The sequence below is a fragment of the Parambassis ranga genome, chromosome 19, assembly GCF_900634625.1.
Source record: "Parambassis ranga chromosome 19, fParRan2.1, whole genome shotgun sequence".
In the NCBI taxonomy this organism is placed as follows: domain Eukaryota; kingdom Metazoa; phylum Chordata; class Actinopteri; family Ambassidae; genus Parambassis; species Parambassis ranga.
The window spans coordinates 11,111,655-11,126,376 of NC_041039.1; the positions used below are offsets into that span (position 1 = coordinate 11,111,655).

The 14,722-nt window shown below is 39.8% G+C and overlaps 1 protein-coding gene across 8 annotated transcripts; it reads right to left on the reverse strand.

Moving 5' to 3' along the window:
• Nucleotides 1-748: 748 nt before the first annotated feature.
• On the reverse strand, nucleotides 749-12,973 carry LOC114452395 (actin-binding LIM protein 1-like). 8 transcript variants are annotated; one of them, XM_028431682.1, is made up of 21 exons: nucleotides 12,866-12,973; nucleotides 9,977-10,117; nucleotides 8,835-9,018; nucleotides 8,642-8,751; nucleotides 6,242-6,368; nucleotides 6,063-6,156; nucleotides 5,892-5,979; nucleotides 5,750-5,805; nucleotides 5,612-5,668; nucleotides 5,139-5,216; nucleotides 4,051-4,212; nucleotides 3,520-3,549; nucleotides 3,301-3,430; nucleotides 3,006-3,089; nucleotides 2,472-2,519; nucleotides 2,023-2,087; nucleotides 1,850-1,895; nucleotides 1,740-1,747; nucleotides 1,461-1,529; nucleotides 1,123-1,203; nucleotides 749-1,029 (listed from the first exon to the last, which is right to left on the reverse strand). In XM_028431682.1, exons 1-21 carry the CDS (start codon nucleotides 12,876-12,878, stop codon nucleotides 916-918), a joined length of 1,785 nt encoding a protein of 594 aa, XP_028287483.1. In that variant the 5' UTR covers nucleotides 12,879-12,973; the 3' UTR covers nucleotides 749-915. The 8 variants fall into 8 exon arrangements, with proteins under 8 accessions (XP_028287483.1, XP_028287482.1, XP_028287485.1 ...); XM_028431681.1 differs by having other exon boundaries at nucleotides 2,472-2,522; XM_028431684.1 differs by lacking the exon at nucleotides 5,612-5,668.
• Nucleotides 12,974-14,722: the final 1,749 nt, after the last annotated feature.

Sequence of the window (14,722 nt, forward strand, 5' to 3'; positions counted from 1 at the left end):
AATTCTGACTGCACAGAGAGAATATCCATGAAGGTATCTGTGCCGAGCAAGAATGTCTGTCATCATCAGAAGCATCTTTGAAGTGTACTCAAAAGCGAAATGTTTGTCAGACTCTGAGCTGATGACTCTGAGGGGGGGTGAGCACCTTCCACATATTTGCTCAGCTTGTAAGAAGTGCAAGGTTTTTATTTAAGATGGTGGAACATCAGTGTAGCGTATACAGTGAAGTTTACCTCAACATGAAACAATCAAACGAAAGTGTTAAATCCCCTTAATTCATATTACAAAAAGTACATTTCAGTGATAATGTATCAACACAGAAACACAATTCTTAAATATGTTAAATGTTTTGTTTTTGTAACAGGAAGGCAAAAAAATAAAGTGAAAAACATAAGTGCAGACTTCACCATCTATTTGTTCTAACTCTATGTTAGAATTCTCTGGTTATCAGGGAATATTTATTGATGCTTATTGATTTTTAGGACTGAGACCTTTCTTTAGAGAATTTCCCAGCATGCTTTGTCTCTACCCTCGGCAATCAAAGCACATAAAGAGCAGACCATCTATAATAGCATGACGTTTCCATCCGACCCATCCTTTTTTTTCATTCTAACCTACATTAACACCACACTTCTTGTCAATGAACAGGCATAAAATGTACACATATGAATTGTCCAATATGAACAGAATTCCTGGGGACTGACATGCTAATAATGTCTACCTCTAACTGAAGCTAAGTTGAGTTCTCATGTTCTTATTTCTCATCGTTTTAATCCTTATTGGTGACATTAGGCTACAGTGACAATAGGCAAAGCACCTTCTAAGGTTCGAGCCAATGAAAAAAAAAATAAGCAAAGACTTCTTAGAACTTCTCGCTTACTGCATATTAATGAGAGGCTCAGCATTAAAAAGCATTTAGAACAGATTTGCCTTCTTCTTCATGTCATTACGTTTCCAAAGTGGAAGCCTGTCAAATTCTTGAATCCCCATGCCAAAGACTTCAAAGAATGAATCTGGTGACAGGTGACACTGCAAATTCAAAAACAGACGGAACATTACTGACAAATAAGTTTAAAACAATATATGCAACAACAGATAAAATTATCATAGTTTTTTTTTTACCTCAAGTCGTGTTCTGTCAACATCCTGGGGAAGCTTCACTCGTCCTCTGTTAGTAACCGCAAGCATTTCATATGGGTAGACCTTAAGAAAGCAAAGCTTTCATAAGCCAAATGTGCTTCACTATCATTTGTTATGACCTAACCGAGATGAGATTAGATGTTAGACACATAGACACATACCATGCAAAGCATCTAATGTAAAACCACTGCACAGTTTTACAGTAAGAGATGGGCAGCAGTTAGTCATATATGCAATAGCATAGCTTATTTATGATGTTGTCTAGTACAAAGTGTGTGTGTGTAGTGGTGGGGGGGTTTAATTATACAAATAATACTTGCTTTAGGTTCCAACAAATTAGGCATGGACACTCCTCTGTCCATTCGTGTTAATGGACTGTCATGGAAGAACTAAAGAATGAAGCAAAATGGAAAGATATCATGGACCATGGACCACTTGGTGATTAAGTTTAGTGTAATATGTGAGATATAATCAGCTGTGAATTATGTCACATGTTTCTTCTCCAAACATGCAGATGCACACAGTGAGATCAGGTCAGTCCTTTGTAAAAAAAAACAAACAGGCAACAGAAGCAGCTCCGCTCAGTGATTGTCACATACCTTGAAATCTGTGAAACATAAACAAACAAAATTATATTTTAAAATATTATCAGAGTTAAAGTATTACAGCATTCATGGAAAATAATTTGAGTGTGTGCATACTTACTTACCTCTGAGTCTGTCGCTGTGGTATTGCATATAATCAACTGATCGTGGCTAAATGAGAAGAAAACAACATGAGAAAGGTTGTCATCATATATAAAGGCCTTCCAGAACAACCCAATAAAAATGAATAGTCTTACACAATACAGGAGAGAATAAGGAAAAGTAAGGTTCTTCTTACCGGATTAAGGCTGCTGTGACCATATCCAGGCAGAGAGAATGTTTGGTCTGGAGAGGAATTTGGATCTATGTGAAGTGAAACAGCAGATAGATAAGCTAATCATGACACGACTTACGGTCTCACTCAGCTCTTCGCCTAAAATAGATCAGACTTACTAAGTAAAAAAACACCTTGCCAGGTTCTTCTCCTAACCTCTAAGTAATTGCTCTGTAAAACTCACTTCTGAGTATTGATCTATTTTTACTTCGACACTTGCCATACAGTCAGCAGAAAGATGTAGAGGTCACATTACAAGTTAAGTAATTCGTTTACAATTATTTTGAGTGCTGCACGCAATACTTTTTTACTCCTGGCTCACTAAAGTGTAGTATTTTTACAAGACTGTTATTTACTAATGTTGTAGCCTTAATCTGCTATGCATCATTTACAAGGTTAAACTGAATACGTACCTTGCTGTTTATAAATCGGAGGCCTTCTGTATATGTTGACACCTTCGTCTGCTAATAGAAAACAAAGTCTTAAATTAGCAAATATTTAAAACTGGAAAACAAAGCAATGTTAATACTGCTGCATTTCTCTCAGGCAGAATGTCAAAGCTTGTCATGTCTTGTCCACACATGATAAAACTATCTTTAAAAGAAGTCACAGCGCTGCTATAAATAGGCATAGCTGTGGAGGAATGTGTCAGTGAAGATAAGAAGAGGCTCAGATATCTTTGTTTATCTAATCTATCAAACCAGTTTTAGAAATAATATCATATTATCTGCTAAATCATGCAGCCTCAGTGAACTATCCTGCCACTAGATGGCTCAGTTTTTCAAATCCTTGTGCTATAACTTCCAAATGTGACCCCCTAGATCAGTTTGTTGTTATTAATTTGGAATATTTTCAACCACAGTCTCTTATCGCTTAGAGCAAATACAAATACAGAATGTGAGAAGGAAGAAGAGTAAAAAGGTGGTAGAGGAGCAGAGGGGTCTTACCTTTGGTTTGAGAGACTAAGAGGTGACATAAAGGAGAAGTGGGACAGGTGGTGCCAGAGGATAAAGAGGAAGAAAGCATCAACCCTTGTGTTATTCCACAAAGGTGGAAGGAGGTGGAGTAAGACAGATAAGGGAAGCAGAGAAAAGCTTTAAAGGTTGTAAGAGGCACTAAGACAGGATTAAAGCTGAGGAATGAACTTCTGTTGACCACTACTTCATCAACCGTGTATGGATAAGTACATCATGCAACGCCAGTGCGATGACACCGACCTGTGCTCTGAAGTTTCTTTCTCACCTGGTCGATGGAAGTGTTTGGGGCTTCTGGACAGGGTTGGAGTGTAGCTATGCCGACTGTATGTTGAATTAACCCCAAACAATCCATGAGTTGAAGACTTTGGTATGCTTGTTCTCATTTCAAGACTCTCCTTTACAACAGAAAGACACAAAATCAGTGAATAATGCTGGAAAAAACTGTCTCACTGTATTTCTAAAATTAAACATCATCATCATTTACCTCTGTGGTTTCAGATGAGTTTCCTGGTGACTAAAGCAGACAGAACAAGAGAAATCAATGCATTTACTGAATCATATATTAACAGGGATTTATTTAAAGGGCAAAGGGTAACTTCATGTGAAAACCTTACATCTCAGTCTCCTAATATTCAAAGAGTCAGCATTACCAAAGTTATGAGGTTTTTACATGAAGAGCGGTTGGAAACACAAAGGTAGTTACACTACACTACACAACGTAACAACTAAGAACTACTGATTTCACTAAATTCTCTGATTTAAATGTATGTGGCAGTATTGATCCGTATAAGAGCATCAGCCAAATCCTGTATACCTGATATGATTGCTCCAAAACACTTTAAATAAAAGTTTGTTTTTCTTTTTTTCATTCTGAGCAAAACACAAATAAATAGAACAACAAAACAAGACATCACTTGGTTTGACTCCTAAATCAAACCAAGAAAAATAAAGCACTGAAACAATGACACACGAACATGTCACTGGATAAAACTTGGAACAGTGGATGATCCGTTACCTCTGCAGGGCTTTGTCTGTTGCCTTTCTCGTCCAAAGTAGAAGGGTTGTCATTCACAGACTTATAGGATATCATATCAGGATGCTCTATATCGTATATAGCCTTGACTCTGGGAATTGCTGCTAAGTCTCTGTAATCAATAATCTCATTATCTACTTTTGCCTGGGACCAGGATAGGGGAGGAGAAGGGAGAAAAGGGGTGAGGAGAAGGGCACAGAGAATGGGAGATAGAAGGAGCAAACAGCAAGGGTTATGCAGGTCAAAGGTCAAAGGTTTCTCAGTACATCAGGAATAAAACTTTAATCCCTCAACACCACAGTGGTCTGGCCTCAGCACTTGAGACGAACAGATTATGTGTGATGACAGGTGACTACGCAAAATATGTCATAAAAGTTCAGCTGATTTTGGCTCAGACTCAGAGGTGTTGTGATGGGGGTAGAGTTTATTCCATTTCATAAACCAACAGGGTGACACAGGAGGCTGGCTAGTGATAACAAAAGGGACACTGAAAGCACCATCTTATCATACTCAAGCTGAATGCATTCGAATTGAGGAAATACATTCCTGTTCAATATGTGGTTGATTTCCTCATGGTATTTATGTATCTCACAGAAAAGCTGCGAGTAAACCAAACAAACACATGGCTTGTACTACTACTGTTAGAGAGGCGTGGCCCTGCAATTACCACTTATCACCATAGGTGCCGCCAAAAACAAATAAACAGAGATCTCAGAGATAACGGCTTTAATGAAAGAACTAATAAAGTGTAATTTGTTCTTCATCATTCAACCACAATTGAAATCATATTTTTTTTACAAGCAACATGAAACTAAGTCCAATCAGTCAAGGTAAATATATTTAAATATATATAGATATATACGTATATATATTTATGGAATGATGTTGTGAATTTTGATAATCTGCTAATTTTTCTTACTGATTTACTGTCAATAAATATCTTGCAAGACAGACACTTTGTCCATGTGACTCCCCTGTACAAATAAAGAAGATAAATGAAATACAAATCAACCCACGGTGAATTGCGCACCAGGGAAGATACAGAAGACAATGCTGGGACAAGAACTTACACAGATGGTTCGACCAGGGCTCCCGGGAGTGCACGAGCCTGGCCTGGAACAGGAGCTTTCTGATGATGACCTATTGTGCTGAAGAGGGAAAAAAAAGCAGCTCAATAATTCTGCCTAACAGCACCTCATTACAAGCATGCACAACTTGGTGTGGGATACATTGTACATTGTAATGTATGAAAATCTGTTTTCAGTCAGGCAGCTACTGAGTGAAAAGCCACACTGTTGTATCTTAATCGCAGCAAGACCTGAAATGAACGCAGCCAAGCATGCAGCCCTGTCCACAAAGTTCATCTAATAAAGCATCTATGAATCAACACACGAAAGAAACTGATTGGCCAGTCATGAGAGCAGTGTATTCTACACACTGCATGTGAAACACACCAGTGCTCTTAATCTCAAATTGTGAGATCACAGCCTGCTCGCTCCACACATCCAACAGTGCAAACAGACGGCCCGCTCACAGTATTAACCTTCAGTTTATGAGGGGGGAAAAAGAAATCAAGACAGGGTGTTTTTGGCCTGCTGACCTGGGAAGGAAGACAATGTGTCAAGAAATGAAGCAGAATGTCTTCATCATTAAGTTCATTATCAGCTGTGAGAGAGCTTACCCTGTAACTGTCCTCAGTTCTGTTGTCTCTGCAGTCCGGGTGCCAAACTGTAGATCCTGTTATGGCACAGACAGTTGCAGCTTTTGCATTCATCCCCACAATGAATTGATACTTTTAGAGAATATTAGAACCCTGGACTCACCTTGCAGATACATCTCCTCCCCTTCTCTGAACATCTTGTCACATCGGCTGCATCGTGCACAACTGGGGTGATAATATTTGTCTCCAGCCTGTAAAAGATCATGAGAAAGGCAGTCAGAACAAACAGTACAAAATAAAAATAAAACATTTTAGTCTAGTTTATTTTACTAACCTCGAGAACTTTTCCTGTTATAAACTTCTGACATGCTTCACATTTTACTCCAAACTGGATCTGATAGTCTCTCTCGCAGTAGGGAACACCATCCCTGAGAGATACACATGTTTTTATTTACCTGTTAGTTTTAATCCTATGTTTCACAGAGTATAGTATTTTGAATGTGTTGTATTTACTTGCTGATATATTCTCCAACCAGCACTTTCTTGCATGTTTTACACTTAAAGCAGCCAAGGTGCCACTGGCCACCCAGAGCTAACAGAGCCTGGCCATTCTTGATGTCTCTTCCACAGCCAGCGCAACCTGTAAACACACGCGCATATTCATTTATACAGTGGGGAAAAAAAGTATTTAGTCAGCCACCAATTGTGCAAGTTCTCCTATTTAAAAAGATGAGAGAGCCCTGTAATTTTCATCACAGGTATACCTCAACTATGAGAGACAAAATGAGAAACAAAAATCCAGAAAATCACATTGTAGGATTTTTAAAGAATTTATTTGCAAATTATGGTGGAAAATAAGTATTTGGTCAATAACAAAATGTCATCTCAATACTTTGTTATATACCCTTTGTTGGCAATGACAGAGGTCAAACGTTTTCTGTAAGTCTTCACAAGGTTTTCACACACTTTTGCTGGTATTTTGGCCCATTCCTCCATGCAGATCTCCTCTAGAGCAGTAATGTTTTGGGGCTGACGCTGGGTAACACGGACTTTCAACTCCCTCCAAAGATTTTCTATGGGGTTGAGATCTGGAGACTGGCTAGGCCACTCCAGGACCTTGAAATGCTTCTTACGAAGCCACTCCTTTGTTGCCCGGGCGGTGTGTTTGGGATCATTGTCATGTTGAAAGACCCAGCCACGTTTCATCTTCAATGCCCTTGCTGATGGAAGGAGGTTTTCACTCAAAATCTCACGATACATGGCCCCATACATTCTTTCATTTACACGGATCAGTCGTCCAGGTCCCTTTGCAGAAAAACAGCCCCAAAGCATGATGTTTCCACCCCCATGCTTCACAGTAGGTATGGTGTTCTTCGGATGCAACTCAGCATTCTTTCTCCTCCAAACACGACAAGTTGAGTTTTTACCAAAAAGTTCTATTTTGGTTTCATCTGACCATATGACATTCTCCCAATCCTCTTCTGGATCATCCAAATGCTCTCTAGCAAACTTCAAACGGGCCTGGATATGTACTGGTTTAAGCAGGGGGACACGTCTGGCACTGCAGGATTTGAGTCCCTGGCAGCGCAGTGTGTTACTGATGGTAGCTTTTGTTACTTTGGTCCCAGCTCTCCGGAGGTCATTCACTAGGTCCCCCCGTGTGGTTCTGGGATTTTTGCTCACAGTTCTGGTGATCATTTTGACCCCACGGGGTGAGATCTTGCGTGGAGCCCCAGATCGAGGGAGATTATCAGTGGTCTTGCATGTCTTCCATTTTCTAATAATTGCTCCCACAGTTGATTTCTTCACACCAAGCTGCTTACCTATTGCAGATTCAGTCTTCCCAGCCTGGTGCAGGTCTACAATTTTGTTTCTGGTGTCCTTTGACAGCTCTTTGGTCTAGGCCATAGTGGAGTTTGGAGTGTGACTGTTTGAGGTTGTGGACAGGTGTCTTTTATACTGATAACGACTCCAAACAGATGCCATTAATACAGGTAACGAGTGGAGGACAGAGGAGCCTCTTAAAGAAAAAGTTACAGGTCTGTGAGAGCCAGAAATCTTGCTTGTTTGTAGGTGACCAAATACTTCTTTTACTGAGGAATTTACCAATTAATTCATTAAAAATCCTACAATGTGATTTTCTACATTTTCTTTTCTTATTTTGTCTCTCATAGTTCAGGTATACATATGATGAAAATTACAGGCCTCTCTCATCTTTTTAAGTGGGAGAACTTGCACAATTGGTGGCTGACTAAATACTTTTTTTCCCCACTGTAGATGTACATTACACTGGCACACGGTTCATCTGGATTTGCAGAATTATTTTTCTGCTCTTTTCTTTAGAGCCCTGCAGATTCTCTTAATCTAGGAGATTAAGTCTGTATTGATCCCTGCTGTGTCTACAGTGTAACCACAGGTTCATAAGGTCAAACTGAGGTGGAGAGCTGAGTTTGGCTGTAGCTCTACGAAGTCACTGGCCTGGCAGGGTCCCAAGAGAATAAGTGGATTTATAAGGTATCTCACAGTGAAAACAGAAGGAGAAGATTAGACTGGAAATAGAGACACTATTGAGACAATATTCAGACACAGGGTGGTGAAGATAATGTTTGTGAGATCTTGTGGGGCCATGATGTAGTATGTTTTGTTTTAACAACATGAACACATACAGAAATGTATTCAGCGGTGTCACCTGCAGTATTGTTTGCTATCTCTGTATGCTGACAGCAGGTGTGGTGCTGACCTTGTGTGATTTATTATCACATGATACAAACAGGCAGCAGGCACAACCTGCCAATGTTCAGCATAATCCACAGTCAGATTATGTCTGCAGGAGACCAAAACATTTGATCTATTCTTGATATGAACACTAGATCAAATGTTCTTATTAGCAGAGTAATTTAAAAAAACACTCACTACTGGAATAGTTGGTGTCATTAGGAAGAGGAGACAGAGGTTCAACACAGCGCTGACAGAGGCAGTCCTTTCCTCTGAAGGTGACGCAGTCTCCCGCAGGAAAGGGTAGTCTGAGAAAGACACAGACGTGTACCTTACACAGTTCCTTATTGTCAACCATGTTTTCATAAGTACAACTCCTGAAATGTCTTACTTGCAATGGGTGCACACAAAGCAGGCGGGGTGGTATGTTTTCCCCAAGACTGAAACGACCTCTCCCTCCACGAATTCCCTACAGTTGTTGCAGAGTGTGCCGTGAAGTCTCTGGAAGTCCAGCGGGCACAGGGAGTCCCCGTTCTTCATGAAGAAGCCGCTCTGGACTAAGTCACAGCCACAAACTGCACAAAGGATGCTGTGTTGTATAATTGCATATACACATTGCAACCAGTTCAAAACACTGTGTGGAGCATTAGTGGACATGGCATGGGTAATCTGCATAACTTATTCTATTTTTTTGAAGTGTCACTTCTTTCAGGCTGTTGTCACAGTAGTAAATTAACAGCAATGACACAATCCATCACAGGGAAGAGATAAATGCTGTTTGGGCTAGCTGACCCTCTGACTACCAGGCTTTCAAAGGTGTTTATGTGTTTTTGTGTAATTTGTGTGTCTGTGTACGTGCGTGTGTAGCGATCATCTCAGTCACACGTTGCTGATAATATTTTCTCGCAGCTTGTTCGGAGCCATTTGATATGACCTAATCACTCTGTCCCTCTGAGCCTGCCACAGCAGAATGCACAGAGAAGCCAAGGACAGATTTATGCTACTCTATTCCTGTCCCACTGTGACTCACAATGGAAACCTGTTTTATCTGAAATTATACTATTTTATAACTTAAAGCACTTACACTCCAATTCCCACTGTTACAATGATTGCACATTTCCCTTCCCTGAGACTCTCTTTGTTTTCTCCGTGCTGTAAACATCATCCCAATGTGATGAAAGGACAACGACATAAGAGGCCTGTCAGTGTCTATTAGCAAGGACAATAGAGTCCTGAGAAAAATATGTTTTCCATGAAGCAGAGTGAATGACCAACACTGCAGGAGGTTCTCACAACAGCCCATTGTAGATCCATACTGTTGTGTAATAAACTGCATCTGATGGAATTCACAGGATCGCCACTTAATCATCAACACACACTGCTCAATTTAAAACAAACCTGCTAGAAATACACTTTTATTCCAGCCCCAGGGCTCACATTTTACAGCTTGTGTGCTAGTTGGTAATGCATTTCCCACTCTGGCTAAAAGCGGATTATTTATCAATCTTTTAATAGGAAGTGATCAACACACACCTTTACAGGTAAAGCACTTTATGTGGAAGAAGCTCCTCTGGACACGCAGCACCTCTCCCTTACAGGACTCTCCACATCTGCTGCAATGGATGACCTGCTTCCTCGCTGTAGGAGACGGATGGTCATCCTGGGTAAGTAGTACTACAGGGGCAGAAGATATGGAATGAATCAGTTAAGAGTGTGTAAATAAAAGGTGCCAAATTATATTTTGTTTTCCTTCTGTAAGTGTTCAGAAGGTTATTTTGTAAAAATAAAATAAAATAAAATAAAATAAAATAAAATAGTCCTTTGAGAATAATCATCTGTCGCCATCCATTCTGTAGGTTTATCTTTTTTCCTGTTTGAGTAGTTCATAATAACAATAATCCTCACTCTGTACAGACAGGCTTTGTCTTGTTGGAAACAGACAAACATACAGCACAATGTGCGTGTGTGTGTGTATAGGATTTAGCCGAGGTGAATGTTATCTCGCTAACAAGGTTATTAAACTCCAGAAATATCAGAAGTCCACATGAGCAGTGGTCCTTGTGTGCCAGAACTCTTCTCTTCTCCTACTTGTCTTCTCTTTTTTCTATCTCTTTCATGTTTGCGTGGCAGCAGAAGCAGTAGATGCCAGTCCAATCTAATCGCAGCTCACTTGAAAGCTCCTCTACGTGATTAGTGTAGAGAGAGAGAAAAGAGAGGGAGGGGGAAGAATGTGGCATGTTCATAGTGCTCTATCTTCCTGTGTGAGGAGGCTGGACACCCAGAATATGAAAAGATAAACAGGCGCATGAACTCTTAACTTTTCCCTGTTGGACACGGAAAAGTCTACATTTTTCTCCTAAAGTGAAATGTTTTCTGACTTGGCTAATCCTTGTGAATGCTGCAAAAGAAAAAATGAGTCAAGCACCATTGGTATGTGGCCTGACTGCCACACAACAGCAGAGATTTGTTACTATGGTAACAAGCATGTAGTACAAACTAGATTAGAAGTCACCCAAAGGTTAATAAAGAGTCTACTGATTGTATAGTACAGGTGAACATTATGTAATGTTGGTGGGGTTTTACACAATAGGCCAGTTGTTGCAATACAAACTATCATATTCAACTGCAAGCTCATGTCTGAAAGTCTATAGCAGCTTTCTGCACATGAGTAAATAGCCAAGAAAAGAAATGCAGGATAACCTTGAAAATATGAGACAACCTGCAACATAAAAAAAAACCCATGTGAACAAAGGGAGCTGAACCTGTGAATGTAACCCATCAGTGTGGCCATGGCACTCCAACAATTACTGAAACCTCTGCCAAACTGGCCTTTGTCCTAGAAAACCTCAGATATTTGTTAATGACAGAGTGGCGCTGCCAACACAAATTCATGCAAATCATTCATCATGAGGAAATGTGCTGAAACACTTCTACAGCTCAGAAACAGGTTTGCTTTATTGGCATCTCCCAGATGAGGGATGACAGATTATATCATGCTGTGTATACTTTATAAGATAAAGTGTTTCCTTATGAAGTGCATTCTTTGATATGCAGTTCTACACCCTCCCCTCTTTCTTGATCTCTCCCAGAATGTGAAGCTGAGATGGTGTTGAGTATTAGCAAATGGTAGATTTAGAAAGACAGCAAATGGAGAGAAACCTGAGACGGACAGCTAATCACACAGCCCGCTATCTTCAGCTATGAAAATCTACATCTGTGTGAGAGAATGTGTGTGTGTCTATTTTAAGTATAATGTGTGTTTGTCAGGGTTATTAAAGTGTACTTCATTCTATTTTTTTCCTGTGACTAAAAATAATGTTAAGAAGTTATTTTGTAAGGTCATATTTTTTACTCTTTATTCCACGGTGGCACACAGTAGTGGATTTGTGGCACAATTTCACTTCATTTGAAGACATGAAAACAGCCATGTGTGCTGTTTTATACAGCAAATGTTGCAGTGTGTACACATACTAAATGCCTAAATGTTTCCTTTCAATTAGTGGTTAATAAGCCCTTATATAAACAACAATATTAACAAATGGACATTTTCACATTTAGCATTGAGAAGTCCATATTTTGGGGAACAAAAATCATACACCTGCATATCAGGAAAAGACATTTCCAGGAGCATAATGGAACATGAGCCACGTCATTAAAATGGTTTTGCAAAGCTTCATATTTTCCGTTGGAAAGCATTCGATTTGGATGACTGCTTTGATTTAGAGCGACAATACTTTGAAATAGCTCAGAAACTTCAAGAGGTAAAATAGCTCTGAAGGCTTATACAGAAAGTAGCTGTTCAGTGTTTCTTGGCGACACTCATTTAGTGATTTTTGCTTATCACTGCTGCCTTATCTCACTGTCTGTGAGGAAATAACTTCATAACTTCATTCTAAAGAGTCACCACAGCCTATTAGTCACAATGGAACATCTGTCTGCTCCCTGTTGCTGAAAACAGGATAATGTCTGCTCAGTTCACAACTAAAATCACATGCTGCTCTTACCTAAGCACAAAGATCAACGATTAGCAGGAACAGCTGTGCCCGCACTTTTGCCCACTTGGCAATCAGAGGTTGTTTTTTTTTTCAAAATATCTCCAAACTTAGTATCTAAAGCAGGGAAAGAATCTGAACTGAAATGATATAGTATAAAAATATGAATTCATGAATTCATATGAATTATTTTCTATCACACTGTACATCTCAGACAAATCATTTTATAGTGTCATTGATTCGTCATGGCCTTGTTGATACATTTAAAACAATCAAATGACACCTGTTCTGTCACACCACAATATGAAAGGTTAGTCACTCAGCCTCTCACCTAGTGGAATGACATGAAAAAATACGCACAAGGACACACTTCTTTTCGCTTTCATTAACACACACACACAAACACACACACACTTCTGGAAAAGTCTACCTTTTTCTTTCATGATCTCTGCTCGTCTGTGGTGGAGCTCACTGCTGCAGATCGGAATGAGGAGAGGAACTAACTGGACTGCTGGTCCAACAGAAAAGGGGGTGGTCCAAAAAATACACAGGGCAGGATGGTGTGTGTGTGTGCGTGTGTATGTGTTTGTGTTCTGAAAAAGGACAGCAGGAGCACCATTAAAGGCTCTCGTGCTTCTGATCCATGACCTCGTCCATCCAGTGCACTTAAGCTTTATTTGTATTTTATTTTGAAATAATTAGGAGGATTTCTGTCTTTCTGTTGTGTTTTTTAGGTGACTAACAAACTGATGAAACAGATGAGAATGCATCATGTAGACTTAGCATTCACTTGACAGTGACAAGTAAAGTAAAAATTACCCAAAAGATAACAACTAAATCTCACCTGACATCTCTGCAGGTATACCTGCCAGCTTCTCACACAGGATGTAGTCATTGGGGTTGAGGAATGGCAGCTGATCCACCATGCACTGCTTTGGTATCAGGTAAAGGACCTCTGCAATTTCTCCATCTTCAATTATTGACATGCGCCTAACGGAGTTCTTCCTCTTCACCCGGTCCAAAACCACCATGTCATTGCTGTTGCTGGAGCCGCAGATCTTTCCCAGGCTGCTGAGGTTCAGGAGGCTTGACATGCTCATGCTGTCCAGACCTTCAGCCAAGCAACTCAGGCTGCAGATTGACACCAGGTTAGAAACCATACAACAAACGTGAAGGAGTCAGTGTCTTCTCTTCAATGCCAGGTATTAAGTTGCTCTCGAAGACTTTGTGACTGACTCAGCATGTGTGTGTGTCCATCAGGCAGTCAAAGACTAACTCCTACCGCACGCCCCTTAAGAAGATTAGGTGAGGTATATTTTTAGGGTTTATCTTCATGGCAAACAGAGAAGCTCTAGGAAGTCTCTATCAGGTATCCTTCTCCTCCTTATCCCAAGTGACTTCTCATAAATATAGAATGCCATCACTAGTGACTAAGAAGATTTTTCACTGTATCATCCAGTGATGTGGAATATAAATCATATTATATAAATCCTCAATCAATCTCTCTCAGGTCAGACATTGTCTAATAGGAGTTTGGATTATAACTGAATACAAAGACAGCTGGGCAAAAAAGTAATTTATCTTCAAAAAACAAAAAAAAAATCAGTGTTATTCAACATGCAGCCATTTGAATATGCAGAACGACTGGCTGCATTTAACCTGGCACACTATCAAGGACAAAAGGTTAGCATCCTGAACCCTGAGAGCTGCAGGAGGGGGTTGAATTTGTTCTAAAGTATTGGACGACTTCAGCTTTATTTAAGGGCAGACAGACACAGTGATCGGATCAATCGGTCTAATTCGCATTTCACAGAATTTTACAAAAGCTGCATCATTTTCTGTTGAAGTACAAAAAAATGTATGCAAATGAAAAAGACAAGTAGGAGGTGAAACATGTTTTACTGTTCCTGTTGTATGACTTTGATAGTGTGCTGCATAAATCACAAAAGACTGGAGATTTAGAGACATACACCTTAATATGTGTATGTGCAGTTATTTACACATAAAACTACAAGACACAGCTTCCTTGTGTGTGCTTCCTTTTATCTGTAGCTATTTTAATGAAGGCTGCATTCTTGCAGTTGGTGACAGTGTGACGGATGCGATATGAAGTAGACTTATCTTGCCTGCGTGACCCCCCCCAACACCCACACTGTCTTACAAAAAGGAAGTGTTTAATATATGAGTATGTAAGAGATCAATAAAATGAAAGGCTTAACATGAGAAAAGAAGAGCTTACAGTAAACTATTGATATGAACACAATTGTGAAATCTTCACAATTCCATG

Bases quoted from the DNA above. Each gene is read 5' to 3' on its own strand.
- LOC114452395 (XM_028431681.1), bottom strand. The intron at 6,157-6,241 runs GTAAATACAACA...TGTATCTCTCAG, and splicing joins GTTGGAGAATATATCAGCAA to GGATGGTGTTCCCTACTGCG. The intron at 3,431-3,519 runs GTAAATGATGAT...TCTGTTGTAAAG, and splicing joins ACTCATCTGAAACCACAGAG to GAGAGTCTTGAAATGAGAAC.